This window comes from Trachemys scripta, chromosome 4 (genome assembly GCF_013100865.1).
Source record: "Trachemys scripta elegans isolate TJP31775 chromosome 4, CAS_Tse_1.0, whole genome shotgun sequence".
Lineage (NCBI taxonomy): Eukaryota > Metazoa > Chordata > Testudines > Emydidae > Trachemys > Trachemys scripta.
This window is the reverse complement of record NC_048301.1, coordinates 84,542,501-84,560,115: the sequence shown is the minus strand read 5'-3', so window position 1 is coordinate 84,560,115 and position 17,615 is coordinate 84,542,501. Positions and strand designations below refer to the sequence as shown.

At 39.4% G+C, this 17,615-nt stretch overlaps 1 protein-coding gene across 2 annotated transcripts in view; it reads right to left on the bottom strand.

The window, feature by feature from the left end:
* Nucleotides 1–17,615, bottom strand: part of PRMT3 (protein arginine methyltransferase 3) — a 109,940-nt gene that overhangs the window by 25,759 nt on the left and 66,566 nt on the right. For both annotated transcript variants that reach the window (XM_034769794.1, XM_034769795.1), the window contains exon 13: nucleotides 12,652–12,738. In XM_034769794.1, the coding sequence (XP_034625685.1) occupies nucleotides 12,652–12,738 (87 nt within the window). The remainder of the gene's footprint in view (nucleotides 1–12,651; nucleotides 12,739–17,615) is intronic.

The window sequence follows — 17,615 nt, the reverse complement described above, 5'->3', positions numbered from 1 at the left end:
ATTTGTATTTTAATCACTGAGATTTTAATATATCAATAATATCTTAATTCATTTTACCGTTGTCCATCCCCTTTCAACAAAAATGCATACCCTGCTCTTTGACAATTTCTCCTGGGAGTAATGAACAGACACTGCCATTTTCCTCCCATGGGATATTGCCATTCAGCCAGGAAAGAACCAAACAACCTTGATAGGATCATGGGGGAAGCATTCAAACAAAAGAGAAAGTTCATCAATTGATCTCAGAGTAACAAACCATTATATTTTAATCTCAAAACTTGCATACAATGAATAGCAAATACTGAACTTTCAAATACAATTAATGGCATATTTTCCTAACAGAATCTATTGACTCATTTCAGCCAGATGTCTCATTAAAATCTGCAATGACAAACTTAGTTCTCTAACAGGAAAGATGTGCTTTTTAAGATAATTAGGGGGGTTTTTTTGTTTTTTTTTTAAAAGCAGATTAATTTTGTGAGGTTGAAAATAGGTCGATCTGCACAAAAGCACTTAGAACTGATTCATTATGATCAGCTTGAGACTGTTTCGCGCACTCAGAGAATTTTCAGAGGGTTTGAGAGCAGAATTTAAAATCAAGGTGATGCCAAGAAAGGAGAAGCTTAATCCTATAAGAGATTTAATTGGAGGAAATGACTGAAAGAGAAAACTGTGCCAGAGTAGAGGCTTGAAAATTTATGCTTTCAAAGAGCTTTGAAGATGAAGATCCAGATATATCTAATATTAAATAATAAGCTTATAGTCAATTTTAAACACTTAGCCTTAGCTTCACATATTTCCCAAGTCAAATGAAAAACACTTCCCAAAAACTCGGCAAAATTGTGTTTAATTGTTTGAACAATTGAAGAATTATATTAAGAAATATGATCATTTAAAGAAACCAAGTCAGTTCTTTTTCCATGGATAATATAGGATAAATAAATTTTAAAAAAAAGTCACAGGATCAGTTGGAGTAGTGCTGATTCATAAACACTGCAGAGGCACATTAAACAGGGTGACATTAAGGGTATGTCTACACTGCATTGTAGCCCAGAGTTCAAACTCAAGCTCAAACCTACCTTCGCTTCCATCTCCACATAAATCATGCTAACCCAAGGCTCAGACCTAGAGTCCCAGGATCCCATGGGGATGGACGGTCCAAGTCTGAGTCAAGTTGGAACCTAGCATTCAAGCTCTATTGCTTTGCAGTGTAGATGCAGCCCCACTGAACCCATGCTCTGGGAGTCTGTCAAAAGTATTCCACAATCTCATGGGCTGACTTTCTTTGTTCTCTGGACAGTCAAGTTTTCCCACACCGCACCACGAACAAAAAGCTAAAGCGGCCACATTTTGGGAGGACGCTAGAAAGTCTGGGATATGGATGGTTGGACTCGGACCTACATAACTCAGTGTTGATGCTGTAGCCCCAGTTTGGAACCCTGGGTTCAGCAATTCCTAACCTGTGGTTACAAATGAGTGTAGACGTTCAAGCCCTAGAGTAACAAATCCAGGGTCTGCTAAGTTGAGTTCTACTAACCCTAGGCTTTAGCGGGGAGGATCCCTGACCCCAAGCTCGAGCCCAAGCCTTGACAGCTACACTGCAGTTTTATAGCTCTGCAGCTTGAGTCCCAGGAGCTCAAGTCAGCTAACACAAGTGTTTAATAGCAATTGAGATAGTCCCTAAATCTCTCCGTTAATCTGCATTACTTAACTATCTGAAATATCTTACTAACGTTTTATTTCCACCTTATAATTTTAATGTTATTGAAATCTTCTCCACCTATGTAATAGTTTAAGTGCCTTCCCCCTATCCCCCCAAATAAATGAAGTTAATCACAGTTTCAGCAATGTTACATTTAATAATGTGTTACTTTTCTGGCATCTATTTCAGTTTTGTCTTCACAGATCACTGTCCTCATTGCCCAACTTTAGTGTTTCTCTCATGGCCCAGTCAGCTCCATTACATTTAATACAAAATATCCACATGTACTGCATTTAGTTGCTTTTAGAAGATACTCATAAAATAAACACTGGTGTGCCAGTTTTGCTGACAGAAATTGATGAAGTGCTGGGCTCTTGGGAGCAAGGGACTGTGGAGTAAAATGGTAACTTCTAGAAGGAAGGATGAATCAATCCTCTAGAATATACCTGAAATCAGACTTCAGTAACACTTGCAATGGAGGAAGTGCAAGATAGATGATATTTCAATTGACATACCAGTCAACTAAAGGCAACATGGCCTGATTTAAAAGCACCAAGTGGAAAGCTGTGATTTAAATCATCAATTTTAATCAACTTCTCCATTTGTACTTCAGTTATTTTCTGAAGAAAGGCACACTCTCATTGGCTGATATATCACTAAAATATGTTGATTTACAACTAAATAGAGCCCAGGACGCGAACTGCGGCCAGTGGGGGCCGCGATCGGCCAAACCTGCTGCGTCAGCAGGTAAATAAAACTGGCCCGGCCCGCCAGGGTGCTTACCCTGGCGAGCCACGTGCCAAACGTTGCCGACCCCTGATTTACTAGATAATTAACTTCTTGCTCATGATTTGTGTCAAGCTGCATTAGGATAAGTGGAATTTAATTAAACACAAAACAGCATAAAACATTTATTTTTATTAAACAAAACAACCTTAAATGTTTTGGATAGATAAACTTCTCTTAAAATATATGTTTCCCATTTATAACTAAATGATTTATTAAAACAGAGGGATTAATTGTAGGCAGCAAATTAAACTCATATTTAAGGTCATCCTGGGAAAAAATTTCAAATATGCCTAATTTAAATGAAACTGGATTTTAAATTCCTGGTCTACACTTCAAAATAACTTCAGTATAACTACATTGCTCAGGGGTGTGAATAATCCACTCCTCTGAGCAATGCAGCAATACTGACTTAAGCGCCAGCGTATTGGTGGGAGAGCTTCTCCTGTCAACCTAGCTACAGCCGTTCGTGGAGCTTTCTCCCATCACCTTAGAGCATCTTCACCAGACACACCACAGCGTACAGCTGCACCAATGTAAATTTCTAGTGTATATCTGCCCATCTCTTGAACATGATAGTCTCTTAAGTTACTTAGGCTGACCTATTGTGCTATATTGAAAAAGCCTGACCTCAAAAGTTAGATTCCCCACCCCGTAATTCTCTTTATATAGAAACTCAGCCTTTGATGCCAAGTTTTTGATAGAGGATTCAGCATGAATTTATCGTATTTATTTAATTGATAAATAAATTGGGGAATGGGCCATCAAAATACCCAGAGAGAACCTGCTTCAATACAGAAATAAAACCCCCTCCAACTGCACACTCCTAGTTGTCACCTACCACCGCACACTGGAACCAATACAGAGTATCAAACACCTACAATCCATATGCAATGGGGACCCCATCCAGGAAAGATTTCTATCAGAACCGCCACTTCTGGACTCCAAACTATGTCCTAATCTCTCCAAGATCAGCAGCAAGCGCCTCACAAACTAGGACACAGTACCTCAAAGTAGCACAGAACCCTATCAGGATAACAGATGCAAAATCAGCAGACATCTCCACTACCACAATGATCAACACCCCCCCACCCTCCCAACACACTTTTCAAGATCCATGGGTCCAACACATGCCTATATCAGCATGTGGTTGTGCACAGAGTGAGGTACAAGTGCCCCAATACAGCTGTGTGTGTGAAACCAGACAATCACTATGCTCATGAATGAACACACACAGGAAAATGAAAAAAGACGAACACCACCTCATCTGTGGGAGAACACTCTTCACAAAGCAATTTCTCTATATGGGAGCTATCAGTTCTCATCCTCAAAGGAAACCTGCAGAACACTTTCAAAAAATGAGCCATCGTGATAGACTGTACCCCTGTATTCACCCTTTGCACACTATTGTAGTAATCTTTGTACAAAGTATGCCTTTTGAGGGATCATTTGAGAACTCAATTTGCTGGTCATTATTGTTCTGGTAAAATATGTGTAGCAACACTGTATCAAAGTGTGACGTTATTGACATGGTCTGTGACTGTATACATCATTGTTGCAACCAAGGTCCTATAGTTGCACCAAATCTGGTACAAAGGAAGTCAAGTAAGGTGTCTATGGAAAGGTTGTAATTTGCTGGTTATGATTATGCTGTCCGTATATGTGTATCATTTTTGTATTTTAAGTTATGAATATTGGCTATGTACTTGTATCTCAATGTGTTTGATGCTACTTAAAATCAATGAAGCATTTGGTCAGCTTCTTGAGAAAGGAATATTCTGAGTAAATGTCCAATCAAGAAACACTTAACTGACAATTATCAGGGAGTAGCCGTGTTAGTCTGTAGCTACAAAAAACAACAAGGAGTCTGGTGGCACCTTAAAGACTAACAGATTTGTTTGGGCATAAGCTTTCGTGGGTAAAAGAATAAATGGACACAAATCGGACATCAGGAATGGTAACATACATAAGCCAGTAAGTGAACACTTCAATCTCCCGGGTCATTCTATTACAGATTTAAACGTCACTATCATTGAACAAAAAACTTCAGAAACAGACTTCAAAGAGAAACAGTAGAACTAAAATTCATTTTCAAATTTAACACCATTAATCTGGGCTTGAACAGGGACTGGGAGTGGCTGGCTCATTACAGAAGCAGCTTTTCCTCTCCTGGAATTGACACCTCCTCATCTATTATTGGGAGTGGACTACATCCACCCTGATTGAATTGGCCCTGTCAACACTGGTTCTCCACTTGAGAAGTAACTCCCTGCTCTCCATGTGTCAGTATATAATGCCTGCATCTGTAGCTTTCACTCTATGCATCTGAAGAAGTGAGGTTTTTACCCACGAAAGCTTATGCCCAAACAAATCTGTTAGTCTTTAAGGTGCCATCAGACTCCTTGTTGTTTTTAACTGACAATGGACTTTGGGAGACACCAATCCACATCTGAGCTTTTCTGGGAACGTTCAAATTAACATGTAAACAATGGCATCGGCCTGCAAAAAGCTGAATCATTCATGGGCATGTGACTTGTCCAGGTGGCTACAAACTTCATCTTGTTGCTGTGATTTTGCACAGAAGAACAAAGGGATTTCTGCCCACAAGAGAGAATATAAAAGGCCCTGGAAGCCTCTCCATTTTGTCTTCAGCTGGCTCAAGAGATGGCCTCTCCATCCTAAAGAGATGCCTGAAAGAAACTGGAACAAAGGACTGTAACTACAAGGATGTGAGCGATTGCTGGACCCAGGTCATAAACCACAACGTTGGTCTGAAGAGGACTGGGTCCAGACTAGGAAGGAGTTTAGTCTGTGAAAGAAGCTTATTAGGACATCTCTGAGGGTGAGATTTACACCTGTATTCAGTTTCCTACTGTATTAGGCTTAGACTTGCGTGTTTTGTTTTATTTTGCTTGGTAACTTACTTTGTTGTGTCTGTTATTACTTGGAACCACTTAAATCCTACTTTTTATACTTAATAAAATCACTTTTGCTTATTAATTAATCCAGAGTAAGTAATTAACACCTGGGGGAGCAAACAGCTGTGCATATCTCTCTATCAGTGTTCTAGAGGGTGGACAATTGATGAGTTTACCCAGTATAAGCTATACAGAGTAAAACAGATTCCTTGGGGATTTAGGCTCCCAGAAAGACTGAATACTGGGTTCTGGGAAAGTCCCTGTTAACTGAGAAGCCCCTGGGGTAAGTGAATCTTAGTTTCTGTAAACTGCAGGGGGGCTTGGCCCAACCTCTTTGTCTGTGCTGTTGCCAACTGGTGTATCCAGCTCAGCAAGACGGGAGTGGAGAGAAGCCTTCTCTAGCAGGGGTGTTAGTCCTCAGTGGTATCCCAATTGAGGGAGTCTCTGTGACCAAACCCGTCACAGTAAAGTTATAAGATTCCACTGTATGATGTTACTAAAACATGTTCCAGGTCTGGGGAGTGGCCAAACCAGTTCCTCAAGCCGGGTGTAAACAAGGTCAATAGGCCATTTCCTGCTAAGTGGCTATTGAATGGCAGGAAGAAAAGTCTGCCTGGTGCCATGCCCCAGCTGGAAATGGTTCTCAAACAGAGGACAGGACTATGTTAAGAAGTGGCAGACACCCCAATGGACCCGCACCCCACTTCTCTCTGTGTCTGAACCAGAAGGAACAAAGGAAGCAGCCTTTACACAGAAGAAGGGGTCCTGGCCTAAGGAGTTTGGCCAGTAAGAGTGTTAAGAGCATGTGGTGAGAAAAACTCAAGTAAAGTTAGGCACTAGTGGCTTTTTATCTTTATTTGTCTTGTAACCATTTCTGACTTTTATTCAGCATTAGAACATAAGAACATAAGAAAGGCCGTACCGGATCAGACCAAAGGTCCATCTAGCCCAGTATCCTGTCTACCGACAGTGGCCAATGCCAGGTGCCCCAGAGGGAGTGAACCTAACAGGCAATGATCAAGTGATCTCTCTCCTGACATCCATCTCCACCCTCTGACAGACAGAGGCTAGGGACACCATTCCTTACCTGTCCTGGCTAATAGCCATTAATGGACTTAACCACCATGAATTTATCCAGTTCTCTTTTAAACTCTGTTATAGTCCTAGCCTTCACAACCTCCTCAGGTAAGGAGTTCCACAAGTTGACTGTGCGCTGCGTGAAGAAGAACTTCCTTGTATTTGTTTTAAACCTGCTGCCTATTAATTTCATTTGATGACCCCTAGTTCTTGTATTATGGGAATAAGTAAATAACTTTTCCTTATCAACTTTCTCCACATCACTCATAATTTTATATGCCTCTATCATATCCCCCCTTAGTCTCCTCTTTTCCAAGCTGAAGAGACCTAGCCTCTTTAATCTCTCCTTTTATGGTACCCGTTCCAAACCCTTAATCATTTTAGTTGCCCTTTTCTGAACCTTTTCTAGTGCCAGTATATCTTTTTTGAGATTAGGAGACCACATCTGTACGCAGTATTCGAGATGAGGGCGTACCATCGATTTATATAAAGGGCAATAATATATTCTCAGTCTTATTTTCTATCCCCTTTTTAATGATTCCTAACATCCTGTTTGCTTTTTTGACCGCCTCTGCACACTGCGTGGTCATTTTAAGAGAACTATCCACGATGACTCCAAGATCTTTTTCCTGACTACTTGTAGCTAAATTAGCCCCCATCATATTGTATGTATAGTTGGGGTTATTTTTTCCAATGTGCATTACTTTACATTTATCCACATTAAATTTCATTTGCCATTTTGTTGCCCAATCATTTAGTTTTGTGAGATCTTTTTGAAGTTCTTCACAGTCTGCTTCGGTCTTAACTATCTTGAGCAGTTTAGTATCATCTGCAAACTTTGCCACCTCACTGTTTACCTCTTTCTCCAGATCATTTATGAATAAGTTGAATAGGATCGGTCCGAGGACTGACCCTTGGGGAACACCACTAGTTACCCCTCTCCATTCTCAGAATTTACCATTAATTCCTACCCTTTGTTCCCTGTCTTTTAACCAGTTCTCAATCCATGAAAGGACCTTCCCTTTTATCCCATGGCAGCTTAATTTACATAAGAGCCTTTGGTGAGGGACCTTGTCAAAGGCTTTCTGGAAATCTACGTACACTATGTCCAGTGGATCCCCCTTGTCCACATGTTTGTTGACCCCCTTCAAAGAATTCTAATAGATTAGTAAGACACGATTTCCCTTTACAGAAACCATGTTGACTGTTGCTCAACAGTTTATGTTTTTCTATGTGTCGGACAATTTTATTCTTAACTATTGTTTTGATTAATTTGCCCAGTACAGATGTTAGACTTACCGGTCTGTAATTGCCGGGATCACCTCTAGAGCCCTTTTTAAATATTGGCGTTACATTAGCTAACTTCCAGTCATTGGGTACAGAAGCCGATTTAAAAGGACAGGTTACAAACCTTAGTTAACAGTTCCACGACTTCACATTTGAGTTCTTTCAGAACATTACTTGTATTCACTTAAAATCTCTCTTTGCAGTTAATAAAACAATAAAACAAGTTTATCTAAACCAGTGTCTTTTAATAGAAACGTTTGGGAAACTCTGTTTGAGATAAGATTTGTGCATATTATTGCTATTAATAAAAATGATGGACTTTATATAAGCTTGTATTGTCCGGGAAAGGGCTAGGCAGTACAAGACGTACATTTCTGGGGGGAAATCTGGGACTGGGAGTGTTTTGGGGTTCCCCTGCAATGTAATTCAGGCTAGTGAGAGCTTAGGTGTGACTGGCAGGCTATAAGTGCACCCGGACATAGCTGTGAGTAACTTACGTGCTGCAGGCTGTTTGTGAGCAGCCCTGATGGGAGGCTACAGTAGCAAAACAGTGGAAAGGGCACCCCAGGCTAGAGGGCAGACTACTACTCACTAGTCTAGATTGTACCATGTCACAGCCATAACTTTGCCAGACACTAAAAATCATGGACTGAATAGAGCCACTGGATTTATGGCTTATTACAACTATCTATAACCCATTAACACCCCACCCACAACTACTTCCCCCTCCTCTCCTTTCCTCCCCATGACTGGAGGCCTGTTAACAGGCCACCTCACCTTGCATAGTCCTTTGAAATGTGTTTACTTATGCTCAACAATCTCTCCCATCTAGTATTTAGCTGTGACACTAAGTTTCCCAGACCTGAAGAAGAGTTCTGTGTAAGCTCAAAAGCTTGTCTCTCTCAACAATGGAAGTTGATCCAATAAAAAGATATTACCTCACCCACCTTGTTTCTCTAATATCCTTGGACCGACACAGTTACAACAACACTGCATACAACAAAGTACAATGTCATTTTTATGTTAAAGAACAAGAAAAGTCAGAGCAGGTACGTACATCACTCTCTTTTATCAGGTACAAAAAAAGCTTTTAGATTTTCTTCCTAGAGTGTAAAATATAAAATAGCATATTAAAAAAGTAGAAGCTGATGCATTCAAGGGAAGTCTTGTAATGCTGTTTTCAAAGCACAAAACTGTACCTCAAAAATTCCCAATACAAATGATGGACTTTTATTGTTCATTTACTGCAAGGTTAGGCAGCCTGATATGACAGATGGACTGTCAGCCTCTAACTAAACCTCCACACTCCATCATAAAAGGAGTGGAAATTCTACTCATAAAATGTCAATAATCCGACATGATTAAGTGCAAAATACTTGAGAATTCTACTTGTTTTTTTAAGACTTATGTTAATCAGAAAATTCCAGAAACAAACCACTGGAGCTCACAAAGCTTCAAAACTTAAGTCAACATCTAACCAACATTACTTTAAAAAAGAGTTGCACAACAATAGAAGGCGATTTTGTAAAGGTCCAGTATTAGAAGAAAATGATACTTTAACCAATATCCTGTTTTGCTCTATTAAATAATACAAGACAACAAAGACCACGTGGAGTTCTCTAACTGACCATAATTATTCAAAGAAGGCCAAAGAAATCAGTGTCATCTACACCAGCATTTTTATTAGGTCACAAGGTCAAGAAATCATTTTGTCACAGTTAAAAAATAAAATGTCTTCAATTTTTTAATTAGGCAATATTTAACATTTTATTGTGAAATGTTTATGCATATAACAGAATTGCACTGAGAATTTGCACATTTCACTTTGCTTGACACACATTCGATGAACAAGAGAACAGTGTTAACCACAACATTTCAATTTACAAAAAACATGGAGAAACACCCAACAGTGCATATTTTTACACCTCTTGACACACATGGCCAATAGCATTATAGGGAGGTACATGTAGAAGAGCTAGGAAGTGGTTAGATTTTAAGATTTCCGGTCTACTGTAGCTAATTTCTCGATTTTAACATTACATTAATGTGAGTTTTTTAATTCTGTATTTATTATATGGCTATACATATCCTTTTGCCCAATTTGTGACTGCACATGTCAGAGGAAATGCACATCATTTTAGAAATGCAATCAATATAGAAAAAGCAATGCAATTTAACATGTACACTAGGCTGTTGTCCCTTCATATTACTGTTTACATACTCATTTTTGCCCCCCTCTGTCCTCAATTCTGTGACGTACTGAGCACTTGCTCAGATAGCAGGCATCTACAACTTCCACCAAAATCAATTTGAGTTTAAGATGCACAGCACGCTCCAGGACTGTGCTTTCAGCACCTATTACAACAGCCCATTAATAAAGATCACCCTTTTGTTAGGCAAATCCTTTCTTATTTCAAACTTCTCAATCAAATTTGATATGGACATTCATAAAGTGATACAAAAGAATGCCTTATAATACACATTAATTGGAAAAAATGCAAAAAAATGCAATTTTAATTGAGAAATCAGATACACAGAAGACAGGAAATTCAAAATGTAACATCACTGCAGCAATTCACACTTTCCTACTTATTTTTATGGTATACATTTAACAAGCAGTTACACATTAAGAAAACTTTACAAAATTGTATGCACCTGCTTTCCCAGGGTAATTTAAAGTAAAATTTCACTAGATTTTCCCCCTCACTATTGTCTACATCATGGTAATAGGTGGTCTGGTAGATTTTGTGCTTGAACTTGAATCTTTTGATGATTATTTTGCAAGGCTGCATTTGAAATACACATTTAAATAAGAAAAGCAGGCATTAAAAATTATTCCACTTACATGCACAGTGCCTGTGACAGATGGCTATGCCTGTATATTTGATCTATAGTTTTGCATTGTACTTCCGAACATGTTTTAAAAAGGGCTTGTCTACACAGCAAGTTTAGTGTGCAGCAAGCCAGCATGTGAATCTACAGCTCATTAGCTTGCCATGCACTAACTCGTCATGTGGCCCCTGCTATGGCAGGGTAGAAGTTCCATAGCGTGCTTTGACATACATCATTCCAACGGTACGGCAAAGTGCACTACAGCAGTTACGGAACTGTTAGTGCGCCATAGCGGGTCCACATGGCAAGATAGCGTGCTGTGGATTCACACACTGGCTTGCAGCTCACTTAACTTGCTGTGAACACAAGCCCACAGAAATGTTTCTACTGAAAGCACCCTGCACAAGAGCAATGGTCCTCACTAATGCTTTTGGGTGCTACCATAACAAATGATTAAATAAAAAACTGTAAGAAAACATTAAGGTTGACGTGATAAGTTCCAAGAGATTGGAAATTCAATTTTAACAACCTTAATTCTACACATGGAGTGTATATATTAAATAGTCTGATTACATGTTTTCTACAGCCTTGTAAGGTGCCTCTTAAGATGCGCAATAAATGAATTAGCTATCTCTCATGACTCGGGATGACAGACAAAAGTAGTACAAACAGCTATATACATACATAGGAGTTTAGAAAAAGTTTGATATTTTACAACATTATATTCTCCAGCTATTCCAGTGCCTGAGTGCAATCAGCAACTGTTTAAAGCTAAATGCAGACAAAACAGGTGCAATGCAGGTGAAAAGTAATAAAACTTTCAGTGAAGAAGCCAACGCTTTAACCTTCCTCTCACCCACCATCTTGTGAAAACTGTATGTATGGAATCTTGGAGGCCTTTCGGATTCCACGAATAATGGATACCCAAATAGTAACAGCTAAAAAATGTCCCCTTCCCTCTGCAGATGGGAATGGGGAATGTTCCCCTGGCTAACAGACTCAGATATAGCAATTTAGCCATATATTTTGACTGACAGACAGTCTCGACTATTCCCATACATCATATCCAGAAATGAAACAGACAACGAAAAAGATCTAGCTGATTCAACATGCAGCAGTAATACACACTGCTAATCAACACAGGTTCCCAATTAATGACTCGATTGAATTTAAGGTCTTGACCTTGATTTTTAGAACTACCAACAGTTAGATTTTAAGAGCTTGCTTCTCCCTCCATAGGAAGATCTACATTGTTGGCCGTGCCCTTCAGGAAAAATGGGACCAGGACTAGAAAGAGTTGGGAAACAGAGCCTTATTGGTTAATGGCTGTAAACACTCTTAAAAGTGAATAACCAATCTTCAGAACAAAATATAGGACTCAAACCATTGCCAAAGTTTCCTTGCATAAAAGTTTAATGATAAAAATAATACATCAATGCCACGCCAAGTCCCTATTGCATTAATCAGGTTCAAATGCCCATTAAAAATTAATTTAATATTTATACTGACCTGATTCAGAGCAGGTACTTGAAACTGGCTCTCCCACATCTGAAGTGAGTGTCCTACCAGCCAGGACATTTGTTATGATAGGGTGAATCTCTCATTTTTGGGGGTGTGGGGGTGGGAGTAGGGGAAGTGATTTGTCCTGATGTGGAATGGGAACATTTTGTAATCTTGAAAATATTACAGGATGGGAAAAACGTTTCCCACTCAGCTCTATGCTAGTGAAATATAAGTTGTAGTAACAGGAAATTCTTCTGACTAGGCTGGAAGGGGAGAGAGTCACAGTTCGAGGCAACAGAAAAAAGATACAAAAGAAAAAATAGCTTTCAATGACCATGCCCACTTTTACTTCCCCCACTGAACCAGACTATTATTGGGGGCTCTGCGTTAATTTATTTAAAGGACCAGTTTCACACCTCTGTAAATGCACAGATGAACTGTCAATGGCAATAGTTACATTCATTTATCATCAGCACTTCAATGAATGCACTCGCCTGCCAATCAAGGATAACGTTAGTCAAATGCAGAAAGAATAAGTTGCCTTACCGTACACACAGTATTTTCAGTAATAGTTAGGGTGAAATCCGATGAAAACTCCAGATCTGGAATGGATGTTGTGTGACAGTCTATACGCTATCAAAAAAGTGAAACATCAATTTTAACATTAAATAGTTTAATCGGAATTAAAAAATACATCTCAGATGAACTTAACTACACCCCCCTTGAAGAAAAAAAAAAAAAAAGACAACTCATAGTACACTACTGATTCAACTCATCCGTTGGAAAGAGTAAACAATGCTAACTATTAGAATTTTCAAAAAAAAAAACCGTAGAACTTTTATAATACAATTAAGCAATATTTGTGCAATCCACAAAGATTTGTCTATAACGATCATCCCCAAACATTTAAACTTAACATAAAGACAGACACTAAATAGAAGTTGGGATATGGAGCCTTTCACCATTGGCTGAAGTCTTGTTAAGGCTGGTAGTAATGTAGACTATACCCATTTGGATGTCTTGGCCAACAGTAGCCTAAGTTGAATGAGTTGCTGGTTTCAGTCTAGCTCTCCATGGACATTTGCCCATATCTCAAAGAACTTATTAAATGGCACCAATGTTGGCAGGTTCAGCAGAAAAGAATGGTTAACAATGGAGACTTCTACTCTCCAAACCTTGAAAAAAAAAAAAAAAAAAAAGTCCTCCAGGTTACAGTTGAGGAATACTGACAAGGCCTAATGGGGAACCTCCGTTGTAGCTACCCGCTATGCTGTATGCATACTGTGAATTAAAAATTTGAAAATAGTAAGAAAACTCAATACCATTATTAACAGAGCCCCGTTACATATTCAATCTTGTCATAGCTCAGAAAATACCGCACTATTTTTGCATCGTACGGATTCTTTTGTTTTGCTTACTTACAGCAAATTCAAAATTTGTGCAGCACGGCCAGCACATTTTAGCAAAGAACGAAGGATAACTGAACATTTTACTGAGTTTAAAAAGAGTACACTTCTAATGCCTATACTCTTCTATAGTTTAGCTGATCATGTAATACTCAAACCATTTCTCAATGCTGTACACCCTTTACACTTTTTCTGAACCCAATTCTAACAGGCAATACTCAAAATTAATGAACAGCTAATGTGAGGAAAGCGTACTAAACTATTTCCTTTAATAATCTTATGATGAATAGGAACATTTTTATAATTTCCTAGATATTTTAAATCCATTTATTATGTGGAACAGTTACTGATTAAAATTGTTTACCTGTAATGTCATTCTTGCTTCCCTCATTAATTTTACTACAGCTTGTGCAATGAACACTAAGAAACAAAGGAGCTCAAGATTTATGGATTAATTTTTGAAAGATATTATTGTTACTAAAAATTATGTAAAAAGAATAAATTTAAACTGTAAAAAAGAGTTTGTATATTATATTGGAGCTGTATGATGACAGGCCTATTTTATGAACGGATACCCTGGCCACCTTATACAGCTCAGACAATGATTGTCCCTAAAGGTATATATTAAAAAGAGCTTACTGCACTATTTGATAGAGTAAATACATATTTAACTTTAAGACTAGTGTGTTCAGTAATATGACAGAAATAGTGTTAGTGTTCTATTATAGGTAGAGTAAGGAGCAACACCTACTTTTAAGACACTACCTGTTTTCAGTTATGACTTATCCTAAAAGACTGCTCAGGCTGAAGTTTTCCAGAACAGGTGTCTGATTTGTCCACGTTAAACATTGCTTCAGTGGTTTCAATAAAAAGCACCAGTACCTCCATCTTTTGGAGCAGGAAATTTGGTAGGGGGTGGCCTTTGTATCAAAGATGCGCCTTTTGCTAACCATATAAAAATTCACCCAAATAAGCCAAAATTATAAGCCTAGGAATAAATCTCACATAGAGACTTGCTGGAGTTGGGCAGCTAAATTTTCCAAAGATTCTGTCTGCACTGAGCATGCTGTATCCCCACAGATTTCTAGCACTGACTAAACTGCACCATCCTCACAGAGCAAGCTCCACCCTAGGTTGCAGGGGCAAAGCTGGCCTTTTTGACACAGCTCCTCACACGAGGTGCTGCCAGGCACATGAACTGAGAGTGAAGGAATAGCCTCTCCTGTGCTATCAATGCCCCCTTCCCTCCTCCCCTCAGCTGGTAGTGGGAAGGAGGAAGAGAAGGAGCAAACAACTACATTGGAACGCAGAAGGGTGAGGACAGGAACAAGAGTTGGGGAGACATAAGCAAGATCAGAGAAGGTCTGAAAACAGTAAGAAGGGGAAGGTCAGGAACAGGAAGAAGGACAAGAGCAGGGTCTAAAACCACTAGAGAACACTCCCCTAGAAAACCTAAAATTGAACCCAATATTCCTCAAGCTTCAATATTCCTCTACTGAAACTCACTGGCAAAATATCAGGGGGTAGCCGTGTTAGTCTGTATCTACAAAAACAACAAGGAGTCTGGTGGCACCTTAAAGACTAACAGATTTATTTGGGCATAAGCTTTCGTGAGTAAAAACCTCACTTCTCACTTTTTCACTGGCAAAATGTGTCTCCATCCCCCTTTTGTGGCAGGTTCAGAAAAGAGAACAGCCTTCTATTGCTACCAGCTATTCCATTAGTTCAAGTGACAGATGACCCATCCTGCAGATCTAAAGATCCCAACCCTGCTAATGACCCATGTGGGGGTCGGAATGGTTCTACAGGATGTAGTTATAAGAGGTTAGGAAGTTACATCCCAAAATACTACATTATAAGAACATTAGGCCGCAAAATCAAGAACTCTAAAGTTAGGAAATGCCAGAATTAAGGCAGGAAGAGAAAGGATGGGCTAATACTTACGGCAGTTCAGTACTGCCATGGAGAATTGGATTCTATCCCTGCCTCTGGCACAGAGTTCCTGTGTGATATTGGGCAAATCACACTGTCAGGAATCAGGCACTGCAACAGAACCAGTCTCCAGGCAACCTAACAAGTGCAGTTGGCCTGTAGTAGGCTGCCTAACTGGCTATACTGCCTGAGTGGTTAGAAGAGTCAGCAGCCTAGTTCTCAAGCCCAGAAGCAGCAGCTGTGATAGGTCCTGCTTCTGCTTGTTCCCAGCCTTGCTCCTGCCTTGACTCACTACAGGTAATCTGGCTTTGAGCCTTCATGCTGGCATCTGGCCTCTGACTCCAGCTCTGACCTTGGGCTCCAATTCCTGGCTACTGATTCCTGCTCTAATTACTAAGTATGACTGTCCACATCCCAGTCTCTGACACACATGAACCAAAATGTTCATAGGTGGCCACTGTTATCCAGACAGACACACCTGGACTTTGATTTGCAGAAGTGCTGAGCACTCAACTGCATCAGCAAGAACTCTACTCTGGAGCTATGAAGGGTGCTATAAAATGCTAAGTACTCTGAAAAAATCTAGCCCTAGGCTTCTCAATCTGGGTACCCAAAGTTAGCGGACACTAGACAATTTTGGCTTTAACTAATACCTGAGTTTCCCCATGCGTAAAATGGGAATAATACCACCATCTCCATCTCACAGGGATGTTGAAAAATTCAATAATATCTGTAAACGTCAAGCAATTAGGATGACAGCAGCAAAGAAAAGCCCAAGAGGAAATTAATAATTCTGTATTCAGTGCAGGGCCTGGAGCAGCAAATAAAGCATGGGAACACACATAATAAGGAGAATGGAATTAAATATTTAATAGCTGTTTATTCAGTAAGAAAGATCTTTCCTGGGCACTGAATGAGGCAGTGGTCAAATAGCACGTGATCAAGTAATCAAAGACTGTCTCCTGGTGCAAATACAAAAGGGGGGCAAATAAAGGCTACACTGGCTACTGGCATTTCCTAACTTCTGAGTGCTTAATTCTGAAACTTTAACGTTTTTACCTTTTTTTCCCCTGGATGTAATTATATAGACACATCCCCAACATGATATTGGGACATATGGCTGTATAAAACTGGCTTAGGCAAGGTATTTCAGGCTGTTGTGGAGCAGCCCATAGCTCCATGTTAATTTTGAGTTGGCAGCATACCAGCACATTCTGAAGTCATTGCTAACTCATCCTGGATAGGTTATAATTCAGCAAGTATAACACTTGTAATCAAGACAGCCAGCCCGCTGGCCATATTTTAACCTCTGGCATAAAGTTTATAAATACAAGATAATTTGTCTCTTATCAAATACAAGGGTAAGCTAGGGGAGCCTTGGGCACTAGAAGTATTTGGACAGAATTCCTTTACAGAAGTAACTATCCCGGGAAATTATAGAAGAAATTAATTAACATAGGTTTTAAGAGTTCAAATATTTGAAGGAAAGACAGCAACAACTTTTAATGAAAACAGAGAACATGGACCTAGTTGGATTGTCTTGCCTCCTTACAATCTTAAAATTTCTTGCTGAAGTATAGCCTCTCTTCTCCAGGATGGAGGGGAAAAAAACAAGAAGGGGTGGATGGTGTTTCACCAAAGCTCTCCAGTTGCCCACAGACAAGCCTGTTTTATCTACACCCAACAGGAACCAAGACTTCTTTCCTGGCAACCCTTTCTCCTACTGAGGTGTCTTGAACTGTACGTGCAATTCAGCGCACACATTAAAATTTCAGACAAGTGAGTGTTCTAGAATTTAACCTCAGCCAGTAGACATACAATATTAAATGAATCAGTATGAAATAAGAATCACAATATCTGTTTACAATGAAAGCTATTTACTTTGTAATCACTCATCTCCTTTGCACTGTCACTATGAAAAGACAGCACAATCTGGTTCTCAGGAGAACCTGAAGATATAAGCTGACAGGAAAGTCAGAAATTTGTAGCAAGTTAAAGTTGCAAAATTATATAACCAGTTTATTTCCTCTGATCTGGGGGGCGGAAGAAAGACCTGGAGTAGGGAAAGTTTAAGATTATTACTTTAATACATATGGAGCCAGAAGTTCCTAAACAGACTTCAGAATCTGCACTTAGTATTTGATATTTAAAGTAAGCCATTTTAATGCTGTG